Raw genomic sequence first — 26,913 nt, 5'->3', positions numbered from 1 at the left:
ATAAGGGCAAAACATTAAACACCCCAAGCATTTGTTGATCTTTCAGAGGATATACGCTGATGGTATTAACCAACACAGTTACTTCTAACCCTTGAGGACCTCATACTAGGAAACAAAGTGGTATTTTCTTGAGCAGTGTTACAGTCACGTTCCATCTTGTGCTTCCTCCAGATGGCTAACAAAATTCAGAAGGAACACTTTCAGAAGCTGTATCAGCCAGTTTCTGAAAGTCCAGGCAAAGCCTCATCATCAAGGCAAAAGGAATAATTCAATCCCTATTCTTATGACAGACACAAAAATACAGTTTATGGCACAAAAAATCTTTACTTTTAGAATGTGTTCCTTCTGTCTAGTTGTATATGTTAAGTTACAAAACTGGCATCTGTTGTCAGCACAGAAAACCTAGTAAACGAACCCAGTAAATTGATGAGTCAGGGGACATTGGCTGGGCACGGTGGCTCACGCCTGTAATCCCAGCACTTTGGGAGGCTGAGACAGGTGGATCACCTGAGGTCAGGAGCTTGAGACCAGCCTAACATAGTGAAACCCTGTCTCTACTAAAAATATAAAAATTAGCCAGGCGTGGTGGTGGGTGCCTGTAATCCCAGCTACTTGGGAGGCTAAGACATGAGAATTGCTTGAATCTGGGAGACGGAGGTTGCAGTGAGCCAAGATTATGCCACTGCCCTCCAGCCTGGGTGACAAAGTGAGACTCCATCTCAAAAAAGAAAGAAAAGAAAGGAAGGAAGGAAGGAAGGGAGGGAGGGAGGGAGGGAAGGATATTATATGTGCCTGAAAAGCAGTATAGCAGTATCTATAAGCATATGCCAAAATGTAAGAGTCTAGATATTTTGTTATATTTTTACCTTGGCTTGTGTTTATTTTAGTATACCAAGAATCTAAAAGTGATCTCCAAGATCTGTTTCACTGGGAATTTCTCCAAATGTTTTTATACCTCTCATATCACCTAGAGACTGTAGATTAGAGAAGTAGCCTTTGAATGATAAGCCGATAGCCAAAGAACAGCACCATATCATAGGTTCTCTTGAAAGACTGATTCCTTGCCACTCAAACTTGGGCCACAGAACAGTAGCATCAGCATCTCCTGAAGCTTTTTTCTAGAAATGCAAAATCTAGGCATCACCCCAGACTTACTGAATCCAAACCTGTATTTTTCACAAGACACCCATGTGATGTGAATTCACTTTGGAGTTTGAGAAGCCCTGGACTAACTCACCAGGCTGCGGAGGTCATAGAGTCCGGAATCTGGCAAGTTTTATTTTCAAGATTGATAATCACTGGGTTCAGCAGAAGCTGGGCATCTACAGTCACAACCGGTCTTGCTCTGCAGGGAGAAAATGCAGGGTTTGTTTGAATAAACCACATAGGTGACAGGCAGGAAGAAGCCCACTTCATGCAGACTGAACTCCGCAGTAGACAGAATACTTTCAGAGGCCATTGGCAACGTTCTCAGCATTTGTGCTAAGAATTCTGCTCACTGCATGAACAGGTAGGCACCACACTCAGCTAATTACCTCAAAACACACCTGGAAGTACACAAACACAAAGAGTGCTATAAGTCTGTCAAGCAAAGTTGCATACACGAACCTAATTTCTTTACGAAGTGGGCCTCCAGTATTATGGCAATATTGCTATGAAATATTGCCCTCCTATCTGCTAGCGTTATCTATATCTGTATCTGATGAAATACATCATCTTACAGCCATTTGTATCCGTGAACACTTGAAGTTTGCAAATTTTGTTGCATCATTGATGATTTTTAAATTTCCATTGATAGTTTTCAAGTTGAGCTTTGCAAATTTAGCTAAACACATGACGGTGGGTTTTCAGAATAATTCTGTACATCAGTCAGAGACGTGGTTCTCAATCCTGCCTGCACGATATAATCACCCAGAGAGCTTTAAAACAAATTCCATGCCCAGGCCCTGCCACACCAACTGATCTAGAACCGATGGTGTAAGGACCAGACACTGGAATTTTAAACTCTCCAGATGATTCTAATATGTAGCCAAATTTGAGGAGAGAGACTGATAGGGTGTAAGTAAACTCAATTTCAGCCAACTAGATGAGGGTAACGAAACAAAAAAGTATGAATAAATCATGGGGGAAGGGAATGGAGCAGATTTTATAGCTTGGTTCCAAGATGTGACAGTTGGAAGCCAACGTCCCCAAATGACAGGGAGAAATGACGCCATGTTGGATAAGTTTTCCCCTACAAGAGGAAGGGCTACGTCTTGGGGCAGAATGGGTTTACAGTACTGCCTTAAACAATAAGCAGTGCACCTGCTGGGATTTCTCCTAAGTTCCTTCATGCTACTTGTCTGTATTTTGTTACATGATTTTGCTTTCAGTACTTTGTTAGTTTCAGCTCTTGGAAAAACAGATGATAAAACAGAACTAGATATGCAAAAGATGTATTGGGGTCAAACATCTATGAGGAAAAGCGGGAAGAGAGTGGAGGGGGCTGGGAGTTCTGATCCCTGGTAGGATCAAGGGAAGGACAGAGGACTAGAGAAGAAAGTTCTGGCCTGAGCAATGGAGAGTGCTTGAGCTAAATCTGCCCGTGAGAGGAGTTCCATGTCTTGCAAAAACAGGCCTGTATTTGTGTTCTTGTTGTTCCCGCTAATTGGCTGGGAGCAGCTCATGGAAAACACAGCCTTGGCATGAAAACTCATGGAAAACACAGCCTTGGCAGATTGGAAGCACAGCAACTGGGCTCTGTGTCCATTCTACTCCAGCAGCTCTCAGTGGTGCACTCCATGGCCACCGCAAACCCAAGCCCCATACTCCAGACAACTTGAGGGTTTCAACTGATTCTCTAGAACTTTAAGCGGGACATGGTTGGTACAAATCAACCCTCTTTGAGTTTGTCTTGGAACTGATGAAGAAGAACACCTCACCTATGTGAGGAAACCTAACCTTTGAACCTCTTTGGGAACTGACTAGGTTAACACTGTACACCTAGTACACCCTGGAATGCCCTTGGCCTTTTGTCTTGATATCCTGACCTAGTGTCTTGAATTCTCATAAAATTTTTTTTTTTTTTTCTTGAGATGTAGTCTTTCTCTGTTGCCCAAGCCGGAACGCAGTGGCACAATCTCTGCTCACTACAACCTCCACCACCTCCCGGGTCCAAGTGATTCTCGTGCCTCAGCCTCTTGAGTAGCTGGGATTACAGGCACGCGCCACTATGCCTGGCTACTTTTTGTATCTTTAGTAGAGATGGGGTTTTGCTGTGTTGGCCAGGCTGGTCTCAAACTCCAGACCTCAAGTGATCCGCCGGCCTCGGCCTTCCAAAGTGCTGGGATTATAGGCATGAGGCACTGTGTCCTGCCATAAAATGTTTTTTTTTTAAAAAGCAGCTAAAGTTGAGCAACACCCCTCTCCCAGTTACTATTCTGTGTGTGCCACATGCATATTCTCATTGAATCCTTTGAACAGAGGTAACCTTATAAATATTGTTATCCTTCATTTACAGATCAGAAATCTGAAACTCTGAAAGTGATAAGAACTTGCCCAAGATTACAAATCAGTGAGTATATGGAATGTCCAGGCTTGGAATCTATGGCTGTTGTATTTGAATTGTTTTCAATACTTGTCTTTGGAAGCTACCTACTCCTGGAATGTTCTCTTCCTTAATAAGTGACCAGTTTGATTATAGAAGCCAGGATAAATAGTAACATTCTTCTACCCTGCACCCTTTATTTACAAGTGAACATTTCAATGCATTTCCAAAGCAAAGATAATAAATCAAATACGGTAACATCTAAAAAGTGGGTTGTTTTATAAGACTGCTTCAGTTTGTATCTTATTTCACATTATGTTCATAAAATCTGGAAGTTTGGTCATGCAATATGAAAGTAAGAATACAAAGGAAAGAAAGAGTGAGAGCAAAAGATACCTCTAGACTTTAAAAAGAACATCTAAATATTCACCAGAATAAATTGCTGAAACGTGCTACTTAAGGCAAAACTAACGAGAAACTGTATTTGAAACTATGAGAAAAACATTTGAATGCTACCAACCACGTACCTGTAAACAGCGACTTTTCCTGTTCCAAATGCACCCACAATCAAATCTTAAAAAGGCAAAAACACGAAACACAAGCATGAATCGTATAGAAACAGTTTACTAAGTTCATAATCATAAGTAGCACATAGAAGACCCCTACATGTCGACTGTATGAGAGTCACAAAATTAGAAGAGGAAATCACACCTTTCTTAAGGCATTTTGGAAAGGATGTTGGAGTTTCATTATAACCAACTTGATAAAACAGCAATCAGTAGATCTCAAACCTTTCTGTGCTTAAGAAGGCCAATTTCTTTTTTCTTTTTTCTTTTTTTTTTTGAGATGGAGTCTCGCTCTGTCACCCAGGCTGGAGTGCAGTGGCGTGATCTTGGCTCACTGCAACCTCCGCCTCTGGGGTTCAAGCGATTCTCCTGCCTCAGCGTCCTGAGTAGCTGAGATTACAGGTGCTTGGCACGGCGCCTGGCTAATTTTTTGTATTTTTGGTAGAGATGGGGTTTCACCATGTTAGCCAGGATTGTCTTGATCTGCTGACCTAGTGATCCACCCAATTCAGCCTCCTAAAGTGCTGGGATTATAGGCGTGAGCCACCGCACCTGGCCACGAAGGCCAATTTCTAGAAATTCATCATCCCATCACTTTCCTATCCTCCAAGTTCAAGGCACATACCCCCGGGAAGGAAAGGGGAAAAGTCACATGCTTAGTGTCTGCTAGGTACCAGGCTTATCACACATTTTTCATGTTATCTCTCTCACCAGCAAATACCCTATTAGGAAGGATTATTCACCCAGAAGTGCGACATTCTGATCATCATTTTGACACAACCGTTTGCTCTTTATAATTAGTATGGGTGGTGAGTATACTTTTGCAAAGCAATAAGTAGTATATAAAATAACTAACATATTGTAATAACTTTAAGTTAAACAACAGCAATGTTAACAAAAGCACAGGGAACAACACTCTATGCCAGATGTCCTTTTAAAGGATTTCCTTTAATTGATTTTTAACAAGAAGGTAGGAGGTCTTTATTATTAGCACAATTTTGCAAATGAGTCAGTTGAGACTTAAGAAGTCTAAACTATACATTTCCTAACATTCACACAGGTAGGTAAGTGATGGAACTGAGTGATGGCAGTTGAGCAGTCCTGGACTAGGTAAGAGGGAATGCTCACAATTATTTCAGTGATTGGCTAACACAGAGGTCAAACTATCGACTAATCTCATTTACAATGGCTGTCCCTAGTAGAAGCAATCAAACACAATAAAACATGACAATGGCTAAATCTGCAGAGCAAAATTTAGATTCAAGAAAACTGGACCTCTATGGAAAAAACCTAAGTGTCCATCAACAGTAGATTGGATAAAGAACATGTCATACATAGACACCATGGCATATTATGTAGCCATAAAAATGAAGGAAATCATGTCCTTTGGAGCAGCATGGATGGAACTAGATGCCATCATCCTAAGTGAACTCAGAAACAGAAAATCAAATATTGGATGTTCTCACTTATAAGTGGGGGCTAAAACAATAAGTACACAGAGACATAAAGATGGTAATGATGGCCACTGGGGACTCCAAAAGGGTGGAAGCAGGGAGGGAGATAAAGGTTGAAGAATTACCCACTGAGTCCAGTGTTCAATGTCTGAGTGATGGGTACACTATAAACCTAAACCCCTTTATGCAATATACCCATGTAACAAACATGCACATGTACCCACTGAATCTAAAATAAATTTAAAAAGAGAAAAAGAAACCTGGACTTGGTAGAAACAAAGGCCACAGAAGAAGACATAACTGTTGAAACTATAATTGGTTAATCCTAGCAGAATAGGAATGAAAATAGAAAAACAAAAAACGAAGGTAGAGGAAGGTCCTATTTGGCCATTCCATATGGAAAACGAATTCAGAAATTAAATTGGTGTAACGGAATTTGCACAGAAAAATGACTTATAGCCTTGGTGCTCACCTTTTGTATATATGATGCTGTGTGTCAACTTGACTGGATTGAAGAATGCAAAGTATTGTTCATTGGTGTGTCTGTGAGGGTGTTGCCAAAGGAGATTAACATTTGAGTCACTGGACGGGGAAAGGCAGACTCAACCTTAATCTGGTGGGCACCATGTAATCAGCTGCCAGCGCAGCCAGAATACAAGCAGGCAGAGGAACGAGGAACAACTAGACTGGTTCAGTCTTCTGGCCTCCATCTTTCTCCAGTGCTGGATGCTTCCTGCCCTCAAACTCTGAACTCCAGGTTCTGCAGCTTTGGGACTCAGACTGCCTTCCTTGCTCCTCAGCTTGCAGATGGCCTATTGTGGGACTTCACCTTGTGATCGTGTGAGTCAATACTCATTAATAAACTCCCCTTTATATATACATCTATCTTATTAATTCTGTCCCTCTAGAGAACCCTGACTAACAGACCATGCCTGTGAACAAAGACGGACTGTGATGATTCTTCCCTTGAGGGCTTAGTGTCTCTGGGAATGGCCCTTAGTCAGTTACAGTCAGGAATTAGAAAGTAAGTGGCCCAGCTTCCTTATCAGTCAAGTGGGATAACTGAGGTCTGTTCTCTGATTCTTTGCTTTTCCCAGCAAGATGGGGCCCTGATTGCCTATAGTGGCAACTAGCTTGATGATTATCTTTACTGCATTCTTCCTTTCCACGTCTCTCTTTTCTACTCTTATCAGTATTTCTCAGAATTACTTAAATATACTGCTTGTTAGGCCGGGTGTGGTGGTACAAACCTGTAATCCCAGCACTTTGGGAGGCCGAGGCGGGCAGATCACAAAGTCAAGAGATCGAGACCATCCTGGCCAACATGGTGAAACACCATCTCTACTAAACATACAAAAATTAGTTGGGTATGGTGGTGTGCATCTGTAGTCCCAGCTACTCCAGAGGCTGAGGCAAGAGAATCACTTGAACCTGGGAGGTGGAGGTTGCAGTCAGCCAAGATCATGCGACTGCACTCCAGCCTGGGCGACAGTCGAGACTCCATCTCAAAGAAACAAAAAACAAAACCAAAAAAAACACTGCTTGTTTTCTCATCTTTGTCTTAATGCCTGCTCTGGGACAACCCAATCTTAGACACAACAATACTTGTTAAAAATTTTTGTTTTTTTAAAAAAAGATCTGAAAGTTCTCCAGGTCAAAACCACTGTCAGATGTGTTCTGTTTTATGGATACAGAATCAGATTCAGTTGTTAGACTTGGAATTTGACTCCAAAGCTTCATATTTAAAAAGCTGTGCATGCTGATGTTCAAATAAGTTAAACAGAAGACATTTAAAGAGCTCCGTATTTGTGAAATTAAAGAACACATTAAGCAAAGGTCTACACCTTGGCCACCTGTGGTTCGTGGAATAAAACGTTCTTTTGTAAGGGTTTAAAGCTCCAAAGCCAGATGCCAAAGTTTCTAAGTTTACCAATGTTTAAAGTTATAATGATAAATTATATCAGACTTTCAACTTGTCAACTATTTTCACATGTATTCTTTCTGTTACATTTGTCTCTTCTAGCAGATCAGTGCATTTTTTTTTTTTGCTATCTCAGAGATAAAAAGAGCTACTGATTGGAAGAAACATGGAAACATGAGCTCTGTTCTTCCTGCGTGATTACAAACTCCAATATTTAGACAAGTGTAACACAGGTGGCCCTGGCCTGAATCCCTGTCTGTTGACATGACAAGCTTTCCTAGGAGAGCTTCCTTAGGAAAACTGATTCATGAGGAGTTATGTGCTTTGTTCTTGACTACAAATAAGGTGAAATATTTACATGATAAGATTAGACATTTTATAAATAACAGGCAAATGTTAAGGATTGATTCCCTGGAAATGCTAAAGGAAATAAGACTATAAGCCCTTCCAGGGCAGGAATCTTTACGTTTGCACATCTCCAAATCTTCACAGAATATACGGGTTGAAATAAATGAAGAAAGAAATAATCTTTTCATGCACGTTACCAGGCACAGTGCCAGATACAGAACAGAGACTGTATAAATGCCTGATTAAATAAGGATAAATAATAATGAGTGATAATTAACTAAAGATAATAGAGATGAAGAAAATGAGATAATTAAAAGCTACTACTCACAGCTACAGCTAAACTCTGCTGGAGTTTTGCATGTATACTTGAAGGTGCTGAGATACACACACACACACACACACACACACACACACACGTTCCAGGTATAGAACGTAACGTAAAGTCTCCATCACAACTATATTGTCATTACAGATGAGAATTTGAGAGACACCCTCCCAATGGTAATGCGACATGGGCTTTTCCCTTAGGAACTTTAATTCCTGTGCCTTAGAATGGGAATTTATCCTACTCTGGAAAAATAAAATAACTAGCAACACAGGCCACAATTTTCTTCATGAGAATGTGGTCATAGTTATTCAGAGGCCAAGAAAACAGTTATCTACCACAAAAGTATGTTTGCCTTTAGAGACACTACCTTGGGATTATGCCTGCTAGAAAGAGCCAGAAGTACTTATGCTCGGGACCTTAAAATCATCAGATCTCTCCAGGGGAGGAGAATTGATTTGCTGGTTTGTGTTTTGAATGAATTTCACTTTTCAAAATATGTGGTTGGTTTTGGAAAGCACTATGCTGCTTCCATCTAGACACACATACGTATACAAGTTTGTATATATAGTGTATCTGTTATATATGTGTTCAATTTACACACACAGATATTCAATATTTGTGTTGGAATGTGTATATTTATGTGTGTGTGAAATAATATTTAAGTAATACTCAAAAATAATACTTAAAATAGTGCCTAATTCTGTGCTTAGGAATCTAAATGATAATCTGGAGACAAAGTAATTTTGGTGCGGATGTTTGGATTTTTGACACTTGGAACATTTTTTTCTCCCTTACTTTGAGATAACAGGTCTGATATCATTATCTATGTTTACTTCCTTTCTATAAATGCCTCAAGGGCAAATTCTGAAAACAAATAAAAAACTTTGCCTTTCTCTATACATAGACACTTAAGCTGCCTTTTTTTTTTTTTCCCCCCTGGAGGAAATAACTGTCAGCTAAAATTGGTTCTTTCCTTTCAATCAAAAAATGTTCCCGAAGTGCTGGAGACCTTTGCTGTTGCCTCACATTGCCTGAGAAACATAGTTTACTTTCTTTTTGGGTTTTGATGAGACAAGTGAGTGCTTTTAAGGCAACAAAAAGGGGACATTAACATGAATGTAGGATCGTTGGCAAAAAAAAAAAAAAAAAGCCCTAAAAATGCGAGGTCATAGGAGATGCATTACACCTATGTTTCGTATTTTATTTCTTGCAAATTGTTATTTTTAAATGAGGAAGAAGAGCCAAACCTTTAAAGTGGTGCTTGGTTTGCAGAGTCTGATTTCACTAAGTTGGGAAGGAAATTTTTGTGTTGGAAGAAGTTCTATTTGAAAATATCAGCTTTGTTTTGAGTGTGGATCTGAGGTTTGGATTAGGTGGGCAGGAAACAAGGAGGGGAGGGAGAGTGGAACCCTCCTAGGGAAGGGTTGGGCCAAAGGGGAAGACGAAGAAGAGCTGACAGTGTCAGATTAAAGAATTAGCCAGGCATGGCGGTACACAACCTATAGTCCCAGCTACTTGAGAGGCTGAAGTAGGAGGTGTGCTTGAGCACAGGCGTTTGAGAATGCAGTGAGCTATCATGGCACCGCTGTACTCCAGCCTGGGCAACACAGTGAGACCCCATTAAAAAAACAATGGCTGAGCACAGTGGCTCACACCTATAATCCCAGCATATTGGGAGGCTGAGGCAGGCAGATCACCTGAGATCAGGAGTTCAAGACCAGCCTGGTCAACATGGTGAAACCCCATCTCTACTAAAAATACAGAAGTTAGCTGAGCAGGGTGGTGCATGCCTGTAATCCCAACTACTTGGGAGGCTGAGGCAGGAGAATCACTTGAACCTGGGAGGTGGAGGTTGCAGTGAGCTGAGATCCCGTGACTACACCCCAGTCTGGGTGACAGAGACAGACTCCATCTCAATACAAAATAAAACGCAACAAAACACAAAACAGAATCACCCAGAATCATTTCAGGGGAGAAGTCTCTGTGGCCACCCAAGTGCCTACACCTCCTAAGCTAAGTCACCTTCTTCCTGGTTCCTTCTCACCTCTTACTCTCATCTTCTTGATAGATAGACTAATTTTATGTCTTGCTAAAAATGCCATCAGACATCTCCTTTTTTGGAATTAAAAAACACTTACTATTTTAGAATAATTCCAGACAATGAGAATTGCCACCAGAAATTTCCAAACAAATGTGAAAATGGAAGTGTATATCTTATAGTTGTATGAAAAGATTATGAGTAATCAAAAGGGAAGTCTCCTTAAAGATGACCAAAAATTTTAAAATCTAAACTACTTTTATAGCAAAACAACACATGAGCAAGGTTGAAAGAGAAACAAAAGCAACAGGGTGAAATGTTTATGATGTATACACCTGATCAAATGGTAATTTTTTCAATTCTTAGAAGAATGTTTGTAACTTGGTAAAAAAAAAAATAAATGTTAACAGTTACTATTATGCTTTATCTGTAACAAATTCATACAAATTAATAATAAAACTACAAACTTTCTATTAAAAAGATTACAAACAGGCAAGTCACATAAAAATAAATACCTGTGACTAATAAATATATGAAAAGCATTCAACTTCGCTAGTCATCAAAGAAATCCAAATGAAAGGAACATAGAGATGTAATTTTTTTTGACTTTTTAAATTGGAAAAGATGAGCACTAGGCAGTGTTGGATAGAGGGCAGAGGCATGCTCATAGGCTGTTTGTGGGAGTGGAAATTGGCACTATTTTCATGGAAGGCAGTTTGTTGATACGTACGACTACGTGTACCTCTGATCTAGTTTCTACTTCTAGGAATTTATCCTGAGTATATACTGGACAGTTGTGCAAATACAGATCAAACAAAAGCTAATATTTTTGATGTTTTAAATATAATTGCTCCCTATAAGTGCTACAACAGTCCTATGAGAAAGATACTTTCATTATCCCCATCTTAGAGTGAGAAAAATGAGGTACAGAGAGTCTGAACACAGTAAGTCACAAGATCAAGTTTTAAACATAGGCAGTCTGGCTACTGAGCTCATACTGGAATCCTTTTCACCACTGCCTTCCAGGAGCTGTTTTTTTTTTTCCCTCTCCTTAAACCTTTTAAAAAAAATTAAAGTTATGATAGCTCCTGTCCATAATCTTAGCATTTTGAAAGGCTGAGATGGGTGGATCATTTGAGGTCAGGAGTTCAAGACCTGCCTAACCAACATGGCAAACCCCATCTCTACAAAAAAATACAAAATTTAGCCTGGTGTGGTGGCGGGTGCCTGTAATCCCAGCTACTCGGGAGGCTGAGGCAGAGAGGCATCACTTGAACCCAGGAGGCAGAGGTTGCAGTTAACTGAGATTGCAGCACTGCACTCCAGCCAGGGTGACAGAGTTAAATTCCATAGAAAGAAAGAAAGAAGAGGAAAGAAAGAAAAGAAAGAATGAAAGAAAGAAACAGAGAGAGAGAGAAAGAAAGAAAAAGAAAGAAAGAAAGAGAGAGAGAGAGAGGAAGGAAGGGAGAGAAAGGAAGAGAGAGGAAGGAAGGAAGAAAGAAAAGAAAGAAAAGAAACATTTCGCTGCAGTAAATTTCATCCCTTTTTAGTAAGCTGATCTAAGAGCTTTGATAAGTACACCCAGACCTGTAACCACTTTCACAACAAGACAGAGAGCAGTTTCATCATGCCCAAATGCTGCCCATGCTGTTTCGTAGCCAAGCCTGATCTGTCTCTAGCCCCTGAACTCCACTGATCTATTTTCCAGACGGTCATATAAATGGGTCTGGCTTCTTTCACTCAGCTCAGTGCATTCAAAATTCATCCACAACATTGTGTGTACCGGGAGTTGGTTTTTTTTTTATTGCTGAATTGTATTCCACTGTGTGGATGGCCCATAGTTGATTCATCTATCCCTGGCTTGGGGCTCCTGAGGTGTTTCCAGTCTTTGCAAAGTCACCATAAACAACCGTGTACAGGTGTTTGTGCATCGACAGGCCAATTTTTACTTGCATGTTGCCTCTCTTTGAATCTCTCTAAAACCTTTGAAGGCTTCTTTGAAACGATGTTGTATGTCAGATGGAAAATTACTGAGTGGAGGCTGATAGATTAGCAATGCTCAACTCCAGTTCACTTTGCTGCTGGCTTCTAAATGGCATTGGACAAGTTAATCTTCACTGCAGAATCTCCGGTGGTCTTTAAGAGTCTCTGGATGAGAAGGCCAAGAGCTCAGTCACATTGGTTGGGGTCTGATGACTGGATCCTGTGTACTTTGATATATAATCGAGGACTCTGCTTTGCTTTTGGACTCAGTTTTGTTCCTGCAGATTTAGGGACTCCTTGTGGCTCCACTGAGAGACAGCCGATTTCTGGCTTTCTCCCTGGCTTCACCAGACTGGATGTCCTCCCATTCGCCTTCATAACTCAGCTCTACAGACGCCTGACTCTTGTCTTGGCAATACCACTGCCCACAGCTCACAGAATCTCCTGCAGGAACTGCCCATCACTGCCCCGGTCCCATCCTGCCAATCCTTTTCCCACAGCACCCTAATGTTTTAAAGATGAACTAAGGCCATCAAATATAGTTGTTTATATAAACCAACCCAAGGTTGGCTGACCTTCATACAATGATGACATTAAGAGAAATAAGAGGATTCAAGATAATGTGTCCAATGGTAGGGTTACAGATGGCGTATACATCTGGCAATGGCCACTTCTAAGTGGGCTATGACATTAGCTTAAGTGTCTGGCATTGCAAACACAGCTTATGTCTGTGGGAATCCGGCATTCAGATAAGTCTCCTTGATGTTGGCAAATGTGTTAATCTAAAAATAGACAGAGGTTGCCTGTCTGCCTTGCTTTTTTATTGCAACGTGCAAAATATTACTGAGAGGAAGGTTACGAGTTGAGGAAGAAATGTTTGAAAAAAAAAAGCATGATTTTATCCCAGAAAGTAATAATCCTAACAATCTGTCTGAAATGCTTCCAAATGAACTCTGAAGAAAAACATTTATGAGTTGGAATGTGGCATTAGGTTGCAACATTCTAATTTACTGGGGGATTATTTTCCTTCAAAAAAAATCCCCACAAAAAATGAGAGCAGAATATCCAATGATGAGTCTGCCTTGTGAAAATAGTTTTCTGTGTATTATTAGCAACCTGTGGTTACAAGAATGATCCTTCCCCCTTCAATTGTTTGATCCTCCACTTGTTACATTTCTTGTCACTGTATCAAAGGCATTTAACTTTATCCTTGTCATGTCCACACTGAATCACAACATGCACGCCATCTGCACAATTGCTAAAAGCCCTGGAGGAAGGTTTATTTCTTCAGCTAGCATCACTTATGCATAGCTGCCTCTTGGGAAGGGCTTCAGAGTCTCCAGAAGAGGCTGAGAGCTCACAAAGATGCTTCCCTGACGTTCACACTGACAGATAAACTCCTTTTGATAAAAACCTAATAGGACTTGATGCCTTCGCTAAGTGTTTTAGGCAGAATTGTGTCCCCCACAAAAAAATCATATGTTGAAGTCCTAACTCAAAATGTGACTATATTAGGAGATAGTGATACAGGAGTTAAGAAGAAGTTGGTTAGGCAGATATGGGGGTAAGGAAGTCCCCGGTAAGGTTTTCCTTTTAATAAAAAGCAGTCCCCAAATCATTTTTTTTCTAACAAAGAGCAGCCTATAAAATCGAGCTGCAGACATAGACAAGCAAGCTAGAAGCTTGCACGAATGAATGCCGGCATCTGTGGCAACAGGAAAAGGCTGCCTGGGACCAGGTATGTTCAACATGGCGGCTCCATCTTCCCTTCTCTTTGTCAACCAGGTATACAGTAAGGAACGGGCAACATGACACCTGCCAGGCAAAAACTCCATTTGCATAATAAAATTAGGGTAGGGCAGCCAGTGTCCTTGCATGTTATATAAATGTCACGCCTGGTCCAACCAATCTGTGGGTCCTATGTAAATCAGACACTGCCTCCTCAGGCCTGTCTATAAAATCCAGTGCACTTCAGAGGGAGAGCTGTTCCCTCCCTTCCTCCCTTCCTTCCTTTTTTTTTCTTTTGAGATAGAGTCTCACTCTATTGCCCAGGTTGGAGTGCAATGGCATGATCTCAGCTCACTGCAACCTCCATCTCCCAGGTTTAAGTGATTCTCCTGGCTCAGCCACCTGAGTAGCTGGGATTACAGGCGTGCACCACCACACCCAGCTAATTTTTGTATTTTTAGTAGATATGGGGTTCACCATGTTGGCCAGGCTGGTCTCAAACTCCTGACCTTGTGACCCGCCCACCTCAGCCTCCCAAAGTAATAGGATTACAGGCGTGAGCTACAACACCTGCCCTCCTTTCTCTTTCTTTGGCCTGTGAAACCTCTGCTTCTAAACCAGGTTCTTGTGTATATCTGCATCCTCAATTCCCTTGTCATGAGAAAATGAACCTCAGGTGTTTACCCCAGACAGCCTTGCTGATTCAGTAGAGTCTTTAAAGAGGTAATTAGTTTAAAATGAGGTCATCTGAGTGGGCCCTAATCCAACAGAACCACTGTCCTTACCAGAAGAAGCCAGGACACAGACATGCACGGAGAAAAGTCAATGTAAAGAAGAAGGGAAAACATGGCCATCTACAAGCCAAGAGAGAGGCTTAGAGGAAATCAACCCTACGACACCTTGATCTTGGCCTTGCAGCCTACAGAACTGGGAGGAAATATATCTCTATTTGAGCCCTCCTGTCTGCGGTGATATGTGATGGCAGCAGCCTTGCCATTGACAGAGTTGCAAGGGAGGTGGGAGAGGAAGGAAAGAACACTTACACCGGTGGTTCCCTATACTGGGCGCCCTCATCTAACGAGTCTTCACTGAATCTCCATCATGAGCCAGGTCCCACCCTAATTGCCCAGTATTCAGCAGGGGCCTCTATCACAGACACTCCCTTGCCTTCCAGCTACTTAGAGTCTATCAATCAACTCACTGAGGGGTCTGTATTAAAAACACAGGCCAAGATCCACTGAATCGAAGTCCCTGGGTGGGACCTACTTTCCCTGGATCACTCACATTCTGTTGAGAATAAGGTCATTAGATCCTTTCCTTTCACATGTTTGAGAAGAGGAAATTGTGTAAGTTTCTGCAATTGGTATGCAGCAGCCTTCAGGGACAGAAAAGAAAGGAAACAGGATAAGAGGGGCTGAGCATTCCCCAAATGAGCTTCACCTGCTTCACTACTTAGTCTGTGGTCTGGAGGGACTGCCAGCTTTCAGGCTTACGCTTGCTGTCTCGTGACCTCTTAGGGTTTATAGTTTTTAGGCAACCAGCTATTAATGTCATTGTAGGAAAACGTCAATGAGAAAATCTAAAAGGACTGGCATATAGATAGAAGAGAATCGTGTGAACAACGCTTGCAAATAGAAAGGACAAAAGAGATGAAAGAGGACTTTGTTGCTGTATTAATTATTTTGAAAACCTCCCGTCTGTTATCCCATAAGAGGTTTTAGACAGAGATTCCACAAGTCAACATCTGATGGCACGGGCCTGGGTCTGGGGCACAGAACCTGGACCCTCAGCCTTAGAGCTTGTTTTCATGCCTCCCACTGTCAGAGGCATTTGAACCAGAGCAACTCCATCTTGAATAGGGGCTGGGTAAAATAAGGCTGAGACCTATTGGGCTGCATTCCCAGGTTAGTAATTCTTAGTCACAGGATGGTATAGGAGATTAGCACAAGATACAGCTCACAAAGACCTTGCTGATAAAAGAGGATGCAGTAAAGAAGCCGGTCAAAACCCATCAAAACCAAGATGGTGATAGATTGGCGAAGAAAATGTGGCACATATACACCATGGAACCTTAGCCTGGGTGACAGAGCAAAACTCCATCTAAAAAAGAAAAAGAAACATGAGGTCCTTTTGCAGTCATAAAAAAGGATGGGTTCATGTTTTTGCAGGGACATGGATAAAGCTGGAAGCGATCATTTTCAGCAAACACAGGAACAGAAAACCAAATACTGCATGTTCTCACTCATACGTGGGAACTGAACAATGAGAGCATATGGACATAGGGAGGGGAACATCACATACCAGGGCCTGTTGCGGTGGGAGGCTAGGGGAGGGATAGCAGGGAGTAGGGGATAGGGGAGGGACAGCATTAGGAGAAATACCTAATGTAGATGACGGGGTGGTGGATGCAGCAAACCACCATGGCACATGTATACCTATGTAACAAACCTGCATGTTCTGCACATATGTCTCTGAACTTAAAGCATATTAAAAAAATAAAAAAGAAGCCATAGCCAAGTAGATTCTATCGCACAATGGATAGCCATTGGACCTCTAGCCTAAAAAAAAAAAAAAGCCATGGCTAAGTGACAATTTCTATTAACTGTATCTTTATAAGCAAGATCAAGTATAAATAATATCCTATCATGTTCACTGGTTTCAGAAAGAAGCCAGTCTCATTATTTGGAAGAAAGTTAGTTCAAACTTAAACCAATAAATGATGTGTGGCATGTAAATCTAACAGCCATATGGTTAGATTTCTTTTATCTGGTGAGGGAAATTTGCTGTTATTTACTACCTATGAGTGGGATATGATTTAAACCTGCTTTGGGACAGAATCTGGATTCTAAAGGATATATTACTTGTGAAGTAAGAAGGATTTATTATTTGTGAAAGGTTTTATCTGAGAACCTGATTCAAGCGTGGGGAGGGAAGCCGTTCAGGTGACCGGGGGCGTCCTGGCTTCACATTTTAAGGTCATTGACATAGCTGTAGATAAGGTCCACTGTTTCAGCAGGGCTGCCTCTTCAAAGGTAAGTGAGAAATAAGACAGACGGAGGCACTCACAGGTTTTCAAAACACACCAAGCAAAATAGAAATATCTGAGAGAATGACAGTTCCTACATTTTCATATCTTAATCTAAAGCTGGAAAAAAGTCAGCATATTATGTTATTGGACTTGAAAATGACTAGAGCTAATCTTTATTTTGGTTTTTCATGAATGCAGCTGTGAGTACAGACAACAGTCATTCTCAGCCCGGGTCTGTGAATTTCTGAAAATAGTAATTCCCCCTTGGAAACTCATGCCACAAATAGGAGATTAGTGTGATTGTGAGTCACTGGGCAGAAGCAGGTACATATTTCAGTTTCATTCAGTGATACAGATAGCAATTGTAGAACTCTTATCACGTCAGAGTCACTACAGCTTGAAATCACTCATGGTGAGGATATTTATACCATGGAAATCAGAAAATGCTACAAATCTGGGGAGATAACATCAGTGAAGTTAAGAGTGAAAAAGACCCTGGGAGGAGCAATTCATGCACCTTTGTTACTTCTGGAAGAGGAAGGGAAGACCCAGAGAGATGGTGTTACTAAAACCAAACATGGGAGAACTGGTTCTAGAATTCAGGCCCTTTCAATTTCCATTCATTTTCATTTCTACTTGACAACATTCCTCAATTCAAGTCCAAGAGCTCTTGCAGTTGAATTACTTCAATTCAATCTACATGCATGAGATATTTTTAGCCAAAAATGTAATATTCTAATTTCTAATGTGTTTATCATGAAATCATAAATATCTTACTCAATAAGAACGTCATGTTTTGCTTTCCCACAAAGTTGAGTAGCAGTTTGAGAAGTGAAAATAAACTTTGGCTATAAGATTTGAACCCAGTTCAACTCGACTTCAAATTAACAATTTTGAGGAGCTCAAAGTGTAATTAAAATGCATTATTCCCTTTGGAGAAAGCCTCCTTTCATGTGTGGGTTCTGTTACTTGTTTGGTTGTGCTACACACACACACACACACACACACACACACACACTCATTAAAAAGATAATGGGTTATTTTATTTCATTGAGTATAATTGTCTGAAATGGCTGCATGAGATAATCATATATTAGGGGCCTGGATGAGACACTGATAGTCTTGGCCTTCTGCCCATGTTTTCTTCCAGTTTTTATTGCCTGTGGTATTTCTACTTCTCAACAAAATCCGTACCTCCCCTCCTCCGCCTTCCAATGCCTGGGCTTCGCGTTTACCAGATGGTGTCGTTTTACAATCACGTTTCACGGGATTAGAGTAGATCACTGGATTTCAGGATTCCTGACTATCACAGCTGTTTCTCCTCTAAAATGCTCTCACTTAATTAATGTATGCAAGGTACTCTTCTGGTCAATCCTACTTTCCCAATGAACCGCAACACAGAGACCTGAACACATCTACATTTTGAATCAGAAAGTGAATTTTGATGCTAGAAATAAAAATATTTATGACTCTAGGTATTCTATGTGTGCCAGTGACATCTTTGTTGTAAAAAGCTTAAAAATGTCTTAGGTAGTCAGTGTTAGAAAAATTATTCTACATGTTATTTCTGCAATCAAATCTGTACATTCTATAACAAAATCCCCCCCATCTGTCCATGGTACCATCCTTTTCTTGGGTACACTGAATTCAACTCTGAGTCGTCTTTTACACTCACCTCTTCCTGACCTCCTGCCACCTCCTCTCCCTTCCCTCAGTGCTAGTTGTTACAAGCTTTGTCTCTTTTCCATTTACACTGTTGTGTTAGTTCCTTCTCTTCAATTTCCCCTGTCAACACCATACTTCAGGCTGAATTTAGACAAATTTAAATACCTTTAAATGGCTAAAGGGCAGAGAGGGAGCAGCATGTTTCCTCTCTGGTACCCAGTAAGGCACAATAGTGAAAAATGAAAGAGGCCGGCCATGGTGGCTCACACCCGTAATCCCAGCACTCTGGGAGGCTGAGGTGGGCGGATCACTTGAGATCAGGAGTTTGAGACCAGCCCGACCAACATGGTGAAATCCTGTCTCTACTAAAACTACATAAATTAGCTGGGCATGGTGGTGCATGCTTGTAATCTCACTTACTTGGGAGGCTGAGGCAGGAGAATCCCTTGAACCGGGGAGGCAGAGGTTGCAGTGATCTGAGATTGTGATACTGCACTCCAGCCTGGGCAATACAGTGAGACTCTGTCGAAAGAAAGAGAAAGAGAGAAAGAAAGAAAGAGGAAGGAAAGAAATTCCTGACAGAAAGAAAGAAAAAAAGGGAGGACGGAAAGAAATTCTTGGTAGAAATAAAGAAACAAATCCCTGAAACTTCATCCCCCACTTAGAAGCAGAAGGTGGAGGTGGGCGAGTGATTAATTGCATCATGGTAGAGCAGCAACATCAGGATATGGGGAAGCATTCAGTGAAGGTCCAGTAATGAAAATTGTATGCCTGGTTCTCAACCCAGCAGCGTCTCCATAGCTCTGTTTTTACTCTCATATTCCTATTTGTCTGGGGCAGAAGCAGCAATTGAAACGCTTTAAGTTAAATTGGGAACCATGGAAGTTGATAAGCAAAAGAAAAATGAATATGAACTTGTGTGCCTGGGAAAAAAGATTGCCTCCAGAATATAGGGTATTATTCAAAAGTTGATTGAAAAGCTGACATTTATTAAACTATTGTCTGCATAATCTCATTTTAATTTTAGTATACAAATAATCTCATTTCATCTTTATAGCAGCATGTGCTTATATGAGTTTGCAGAGAGGGGAATGGAAGTTCAGAGAGGCTAGGAGATTTCCTCACTCTCATACAACTCGGAAGCAGTGGGATCCGATTTTAAATCAAGCCTGTCCCTCTCCAGCATCCTAGAATGCATTTTTTCAGAATCTTATGTGGCCGCACGTGACTGTGAGGTGAAGTAGCTTACATTTTCTTCGTAATCAGCAAATTGATTTCCTTTCCTGTTCTGAGCCATTTGGCAGCATTCTGTAAAAATCCTCTCCCAACCTAGAAAGTGCATGCACATACAACCAGTGAAGTAGGTACGATCAGCCCCATCACACCAGATAAAGAAATAAAAGATGAAAGTAAGTAACTGCTCAAATGTGATGCTAATCAATATTCAATGGGAATCTGAACTCAGGGAGTCTGATTTTCCTTCCCGTGTTCTCACAGACTCTTTCCTTCCCCTCTTCTCACAGACTCTTGGTTAACTTTTTTTTTTATTTTTGAGACAGAGTCTCACTCCTGTAGCCCAGGCTGGTGTGCAGTGGTGCAATTTCAGCTCACTTCCTGGCTCAGATGATTCTCCCACCTCAGCCTCCCATGTAGCTGGGGCTGCAGGCACACTCCACCATGCCTGGCCAAGTTTTTGTATTTTTAGTAGAGTAAGAGTTTTGCCACTTGCCCAGGCTGGTCTCAAACTCCTGGGCTCAAGTGATCCACTGGCCCCGGCTTCCCAAAGTGTTGGGATTACAGGCGTGAGCCACCAACTGTCCTCATTGATTAACTTTAGTGTAGTTTTAAAAATTGGTTTGATGTTTTCCAAAAAGAAGTGAGGTGTCATCCAATCTTACCCCATAAACTCTCCTGCTGTGTACGTACATATGTACTACATATAAAAAATAAAAAAAAATACACACACACATAGATGTGTGAATATATGTATCTGTGCATTAGAGAGATTCAGAAATAATATTCTACAATACACACTATTTACCTTCTGTGCAGTGGCTGGCATGCTTTGGACTCTTAATTATTAGTAGTAATAATTAGTATAATTGCAAAAATGTTAACATAACAGACTCTATGCCTGCACTTTGCTAGCATTCTTTCCTCCAAAGGCAGGAAAACCAAGTAGTTTTGATTATATATAGAACATCTGTAACGTGCAGAACAGATCATGTGACAATGAATAAATATAAACCAAACCACCTTTTACATGTCTGTGCTTTTGGTTATTTGAGGTGCTGTGTGAATTTATCTTGAGTCAGTCTGGAAGATGAAACCGCTATAATGCACACAAAGGACACATAAAACATCACAATCAGCCCTACTCTTTCTGTCTGTGAAAGGCAGCCAGGTTGTGTTAAGAATATGTAGTGTTGGCTGCATGAATGGGGCAATGCATATGCCCTGCCATTATTAAAGGTAGATTTCATGATAGGCTGCTTAGAAAAGGGTTTATAGCAGACAGTGAAAACCAGGAGACGCCAACACTGCCCAAGCTTTTAGATAGAGCTGCTAAGCATTTGGGCACCTAAATGAGGAGAAAGTGTTCATCTCAAGAATGGGAAAACCAACCCCATCATAACCCCATGAGAAACCATCACTGTTGGTAAGCGTGGCATCTCATGGATGCTCCATTCCCTGATCATGCCGAGTAGTCTGACTTATTTCCATTTAGCATTTTGAAAATTTGTCTTTGCACTTGTTTTCTCCCCAATTCTGCAGGTAACCAGGTAGATAAAGTGATAAAGTTTGGAATTTTGTTTCCGATCCATTTAGAATGGAGAATTTGAAACAAGGCAGCCGAAAGCCTGTATGTGTGTGAGTGAATTTTAAAAGCATCCCGGGCACGGTGGTTCATGCCTGTAATCCCAACTCCTTAGGAGGCTGAGGTGGGAGGATCACTTGAGGCCAGGAGTTTGAGACCAGCCTGGGCAATATACTGAGACCCTATCTCAAAAAAAAACATTAGCCAGGTGTGGTGGCAGGCTCCTGTGGTCCCAGCTACTAGAGAGGCTGAGGCGGTTGGATGCCTGGAGCCCAGGAGTTCAAGGCTGCAGTGAGCTATGATTTGTGCCACTGCACTCCAGCTTGGGTGACAGCGAAAGAGCCTATCTCTAAAACAAAACAAAACAAAAAGTTGCCCCTGCTGCTTCCTGAGTGGGGTGTGCCCAAGCATCACCACGGCAGTAACCCCACAGAGGAAATGTTAGAGAAAGGAGCTGCTGGTGGCTTTGGCAATCTGACTGCTGTATATCTGGACGCAGAGCCACCAAGATTCTAGGGTGGTGTTGCTCAAAGTGGGGTGCTGGGGAAAGGCACAGATCCCTCAACTCCATCCCAGAGCCAGTCACCACAGTATCTGAAGGACTGCTGTGCATTCAGCCTTTGTTAATAGGCCTCACAGATAACGTGCATGCACGCTGAGTCTCAGCCCCCATGGTGTGAAGTCCAGCAGTGAGGGCCAAACCTTAAGTGAGGAATCTGGCCGCACCCACTCAACCTCTGCATCAGCATCGCAGTTGATAAACACGCCCAGGTAAGCAGTCTGCACACTCAGCAGGGCAACACTCCTCTAGAGGACTCCTTCCCAAAGTGCTGCACACCAGAATCACCAGGGCCACTTATACATGTCACCATAGTCTGTGCTCCAGCCTGGAGAGTCTAATTTACTTGGTTTTGGTTTGGAGAGTGACCGAGCATTTGGAGGTTTCTTTTTTTTTGGATGGAGTCTCACTTTGTCACCAGGCTGGAGTGCAGTGGCACAGTCTTGCTCACTGCAACCTCCACCTCCTGGGGTCAAGCGATTCCCCTGCCTTAGCTTCCCGAGTAGTTTAGACTACAGTCATGTGCCACCATGCCCAGCTAATTTTTGTATTTTTAGTAGAGACAGCATTTCACCATCTTGGCCAGGATGGTCTCGATTTCTTGACCTCATGATCCGCCCGCCGCAGCCTCCCAAAGTGCTGGGATTACAGGCAAGAGCATTTGGAGTTTTAAAAGTTTTCCAGGTGATTTTAATGTGTAGCCAAGGTTGCGAACTCCTGTTTATAAAGGCTGATGAGATAGATTTCAGATGGAGGAAGCCAATATGTTGAATAGATTATGACACTGAGAAGGCACAGGACTCTGTGTTGCATCAAACCCCTATCAACGCCAGCAGAGATGGCAGAATATTCAAGAAGCTGAAAAACAGAGCGAGCAAGTGAGAAGCGAGGTTTCACTGAGGGCCCTGGTCCAGGGGAGAGAGTCCAGAGGTAGAGGGCTGGGCAAGAGAACTGCAACCACCTGCAAAATGCATGCAGTTTATAAAGCATCTTCGCTTAGTCTCCTTCTGCAGACAACCTCCACCTGGCAACCTTTATTTAATCCAAACACAAAGGGCCTCAATCCCCTCTATGTCCTGCATTCCACACGACAGGCCCAGGCTTCCGGTCTTCCTCATAGACACAGAATGGACTCTGGGCTGGCCACTCCCAGATTCCCTAGCTCAGATTTCCCAACCGCATTCAGGTGTGCGTGCCACCCGGGGTCATTCTTGGGGTATGCCGAGGCTATTGCTCTCAGGTGCATTTACTTCACATCGTGAAAGGCAAAATGCTTTTGATTCGAAAAAGCAGGACCGCAGCATGAAAGAAAATTCTAAGTTCTAAAAAGCACTGGTTTGGAAAATCACAAAACAAGTCATGGGGGCCTAGAACATACTGTTTATCAAGTGAACTACAGAGTTTAGAAAGCATGCCACCCCATTACCTTTAAGGGAAAGAAGGCTTTTGGTACTTCCCAGACAACACAGCGTAAGACTGCAGCTCAATCCGTGGCTGAAGCAATGAGATGCCTGAGTGGAAACTGGCAACAGCTAAGGAAAATCGAGGTGGATCAGCCTGAGGGCAATCACAGAAACCTGAATACCCAATCTGTGAGCGTCTGAGTCCTAACAGTGGCTCAGAAGCATTTGCTAAGAGGGGACTGAGAGAGGCTAAAAGGATGAAAAGGGCCCAGGACACAGGGAACGTTTGAGCAGAGGTCATTCCACAGACCATGGAACTAGCCACAGAAGCGTGAGCAATGCCCCAAAGACCACAAAGGACTGAGCTACTCTTTAGTCTGAAGCCAACAGTAGCAGGTGATGGATGTGAGCCCGTAAGCGCTTCCCAATCTCTGGACAACAGGTATACGGCTTTCTACTCCATTCCTTGGGAGGGTGGCTACACAGGGTGGAAAAAAAGAGTCTTTTTTGAGTGGGGGAGGGAGTCTTGCTCTGTTGCCCAGGCTGAAGTATGGTGGCATGATCTCGGCTTACTGCAACCTCCGCCTCCTGGGTTCAGGCGGTTCTCCAGCCTCAGCCTCCTGAGTAGCTGGGACTACAGATGCGTACCACCACGCCTGGCTAAAGGGATTTGAATCTGAATAAATATTTACCTAAATAAGATTAAGTCTAAACCTAGAAGTGATTGCAAGATGGACATTTTCTACCATGGTGGAAATGGAGGCTTTGAAAGCTGAGTGGAATTCATTCCTAGGAAAATGAAGTTACATGTCTGATTCCTGAACTATGTCTGCAGCTTTCAATCAACTAGTTAAGAAAAGCTAGTCGCCTGCCTATAAGGCAGCTTCTTTGTAAGTCCTGGGATCTTGTTAAAAAGGCTTCTTTGAGTTGCCTTTTTTTTTTTTTTTTTTGCTAGAGGATGAGGATCAGGGAAAAATATTATAAAACCATGAATCACAAGACATCCATATTCCTACCTTAGAGGCAGAATTGAGGCTAGAACCCAGGTCTACTAACATGCATGGATGAACTCCGAAAGCCTTAAGACTCTCTTGAGGGATAAAAATTCAACCAGGCAGCACTGACAGGCCTACCTTAGTAAAGAACATTTACTTCAGAGACAGACACACTGCACTGACATCTCTGATTATTATAATTTGCATCACACTCAGCAGATAAAGTTGTTGACTAGCAAATGGCCTCAGGTGCACATTTCTGATTGCTAAAGAAAAAAAGAGATACAATTAAGAGGTAATTGGCCGGGCGCAGTGGCTCGCACCTGTAATCCCAGCACTTTGGGAGGCCAAGGTGGGCAGATCACGAGGCCAAGAGATTGAGATCATCCTGGCCAACACGGTGAAAGCCCGTCTCTGCTAAAACTGCAAAAATTAGCTGTGCATGGTAGCGTGTGCTTCTAGTCCCAGCTACTTGGGAAGCTGAGGCAGGAGAATTGTTTGAAACCGGGAGGCGGAAGTTGCAGTGAGCCGAGATTGTGCCACTACACTCCGTCTCAAAAAAATATAAAAAGTCCAGCTCGGTGGCTCACTACTGTAATCCTAACACTTTGGGAGGCTGAGGTGGGGGTGGATCACGAGGTCAGGAGTCCGAGACCAGCCTGGCCAATATGGTGAAACCCCGTCTCTACTAAAAATACAGAAATTAGCTGGCCATGGTGGTATGTGCCTGCAGTCGCAGCAGCTTGGGAAGCTGAGGCAGAAGAATCGCTTGAACTCTGTCTCAAAAAAAAAAGAAAGAAAAAAATAGGTAATGAATTATTGACATTGCACATACTTCAGTTTCTTTTCCTTTTCCTGCTGCTTTTAATTTTTTCTTCCTAAAGGGAACATTCCTGGGGAGAAAAGTTGATTCATGCCACTCTCCTTCCTGGCTCTTGTTTGGGATATGTTTAGCCTTCAAAGGAAGTTGATGGGCTGACCATGTGATGGATACATCCTCTATTTCCTTTGCCTCATCGAAGGCACAGCCTTTCTGTCAAGTTCCCTGGTACTGAGGGTAGGAAGTAAACCTATGACTACCATAATAAATAGCAATAATTTTCTAATTTTTTACCTAAAATGCAACCCAGGAACTGAATTTCATTAATCACCCTGACATTTTGGGGTGGGAATTACATAAGGGACCTAGATTCTTCAATTATTTTAAATTTGGATATATTATGTACACAAACCTCCCCCCAATAACAACAACTAAACACCATTGATTAGCATAATGTAACCTAAGAAAATAAATTTAACTAGATGTTCTCGAAATTGCCACAGGTAGAAAGCTTTAGCGTACGATCTAATACCAAAGCCGCTTGGAGCCTGCTATGACATCTCCATTAGTGTCATGAAAGGTTTATGGCAAATTTATAAGAATACGTTGCAGTATCCTTTTTGTCTAACCCCAGGGGAGGCAAAGCCAAAGGCCTGAAATTAATGATGTGTATTTAGGCAGTGAGCTTATTGTGCTACTGCCCCAAACCAAAAAATAGCTCTGCATATGGAAAATTCCCAGTTAGGGGAGGGGCCGGTGGAAAGAGACACCAGCTGAAGAGACACCAGGGGCTGGTGGAAAGAGACGCCTTCAACTATTTATGAAAACCCTATGGAAAGGGTTTTCATAAATAGTTGAAGCTGTCATTTAACTATTAATGATTTCTAAGTGCTTATTGAAACCATCTTAAAATAACAAAAGTGAAAATCAAACCATAAAACCAAGAAGTCTGATGTTCTCGGCTTAAAACTCTGAATAGTTAAATCATCTTTTAAGACAAACCCATGTCTTCATATAGCAAGCACAAAACATAAATTATCTGTGCTTTATGGCTCTCCATGTGCCTTCAATATGAATTAGGTAAATCAAGAACAGTTTATGGGCCAGGTGCAATGACTCATGCTTGTAATCCTAGCACTTTGGGAGGCCAAGGTAGGTGGATCAGAAGGTCAGGAGATAGAGACCATCTTGGTCAATATGGTGAAACTCTGTCTCTACTAAAATACAAAAAACTAACCAGGCATGGTGGTTAGCACCTGTAGTCCCAGCTGCTCAGGAGGCTGAGGCAGGAGAATCGCTTGAATCTGGGAGGTGGAGGTTGCAGTGAGCTGAGATCACACCACTGCATTCCACCTGGTGACAGAGTGAGACTCTGTCTCCAAAAAAAAAAATAGTTTATGATTCCTATAATGAACCAGTTCTTTTTTCTCCACTTTAAAATATATCTTTGGAAAACCACAAAATATGGCTGGGAGATATGTATATATATATATTATATATTATGTATGTTATATATAAAACGTATGTATTTTATTTATATATAATATATACTATTTTATATAATATATATTATATAAATAAATATATAAATATGTATATTTTTTGAGACACAGTCTCTGTTGCTCAGGCTCAAGTGCAGTGGTGCTGTCTCGGCTCACTGCAGCCTCCACTTCCCAGATTCGAGATTCGCATGCCTCAGCCTCCCAAGTAACTGGGACCACAGATGCCCACTA

General features: G+C 41.9%; 1 protein-coding gene across 1 annotated transcript in view; it reads right to left on the bottom strand.

Moving 5' to 3' along the window:
• Positions 1–26,913, bottom strand: part of ITGA8 (integrin subunit alpha 8) — a 190,721-nt gene that overhangs the window by 92,407 nt on the left and 71,401 nt on the right. The window contains exons 14-15 of the mRNA XM_032243982.1: positions 4,054–4,099; positions 1,238–1,345 (exon numbers count right to left, since the gene is read on the bottom strand). Coding sequence (XP_032099873.1) covers positions 1,238–1,345; positions 4,054–4,099 — 154 coding nt within the window. The remainder of the gene's footprint in view (positions 1–1,237; positions 1,346–4,053; positions 4,100–26,913) is intronic.

This window comes from Sapajus apella, unplaced genomic scaffold (assembly GCF_009761245.1).
Source record: "Sapajus apella isolate SASKATOON/1434 unplaced genomic scaffold, GSC_monkey_1.0 scaffold53, whole genome shotgun sequence".
In the NCBI taxonomy this organism is placed as follows: domain Eukaryota; kingdom Metazoa; phylum Chordata; class Mammalia; order Primates; family Cebidae; genus Sapajus; species Sapajus apella.
Note: the sequence above shows the minus strand (reverse complement) of the source record. Positions and strands in the feature narration are given on the sequence as shown.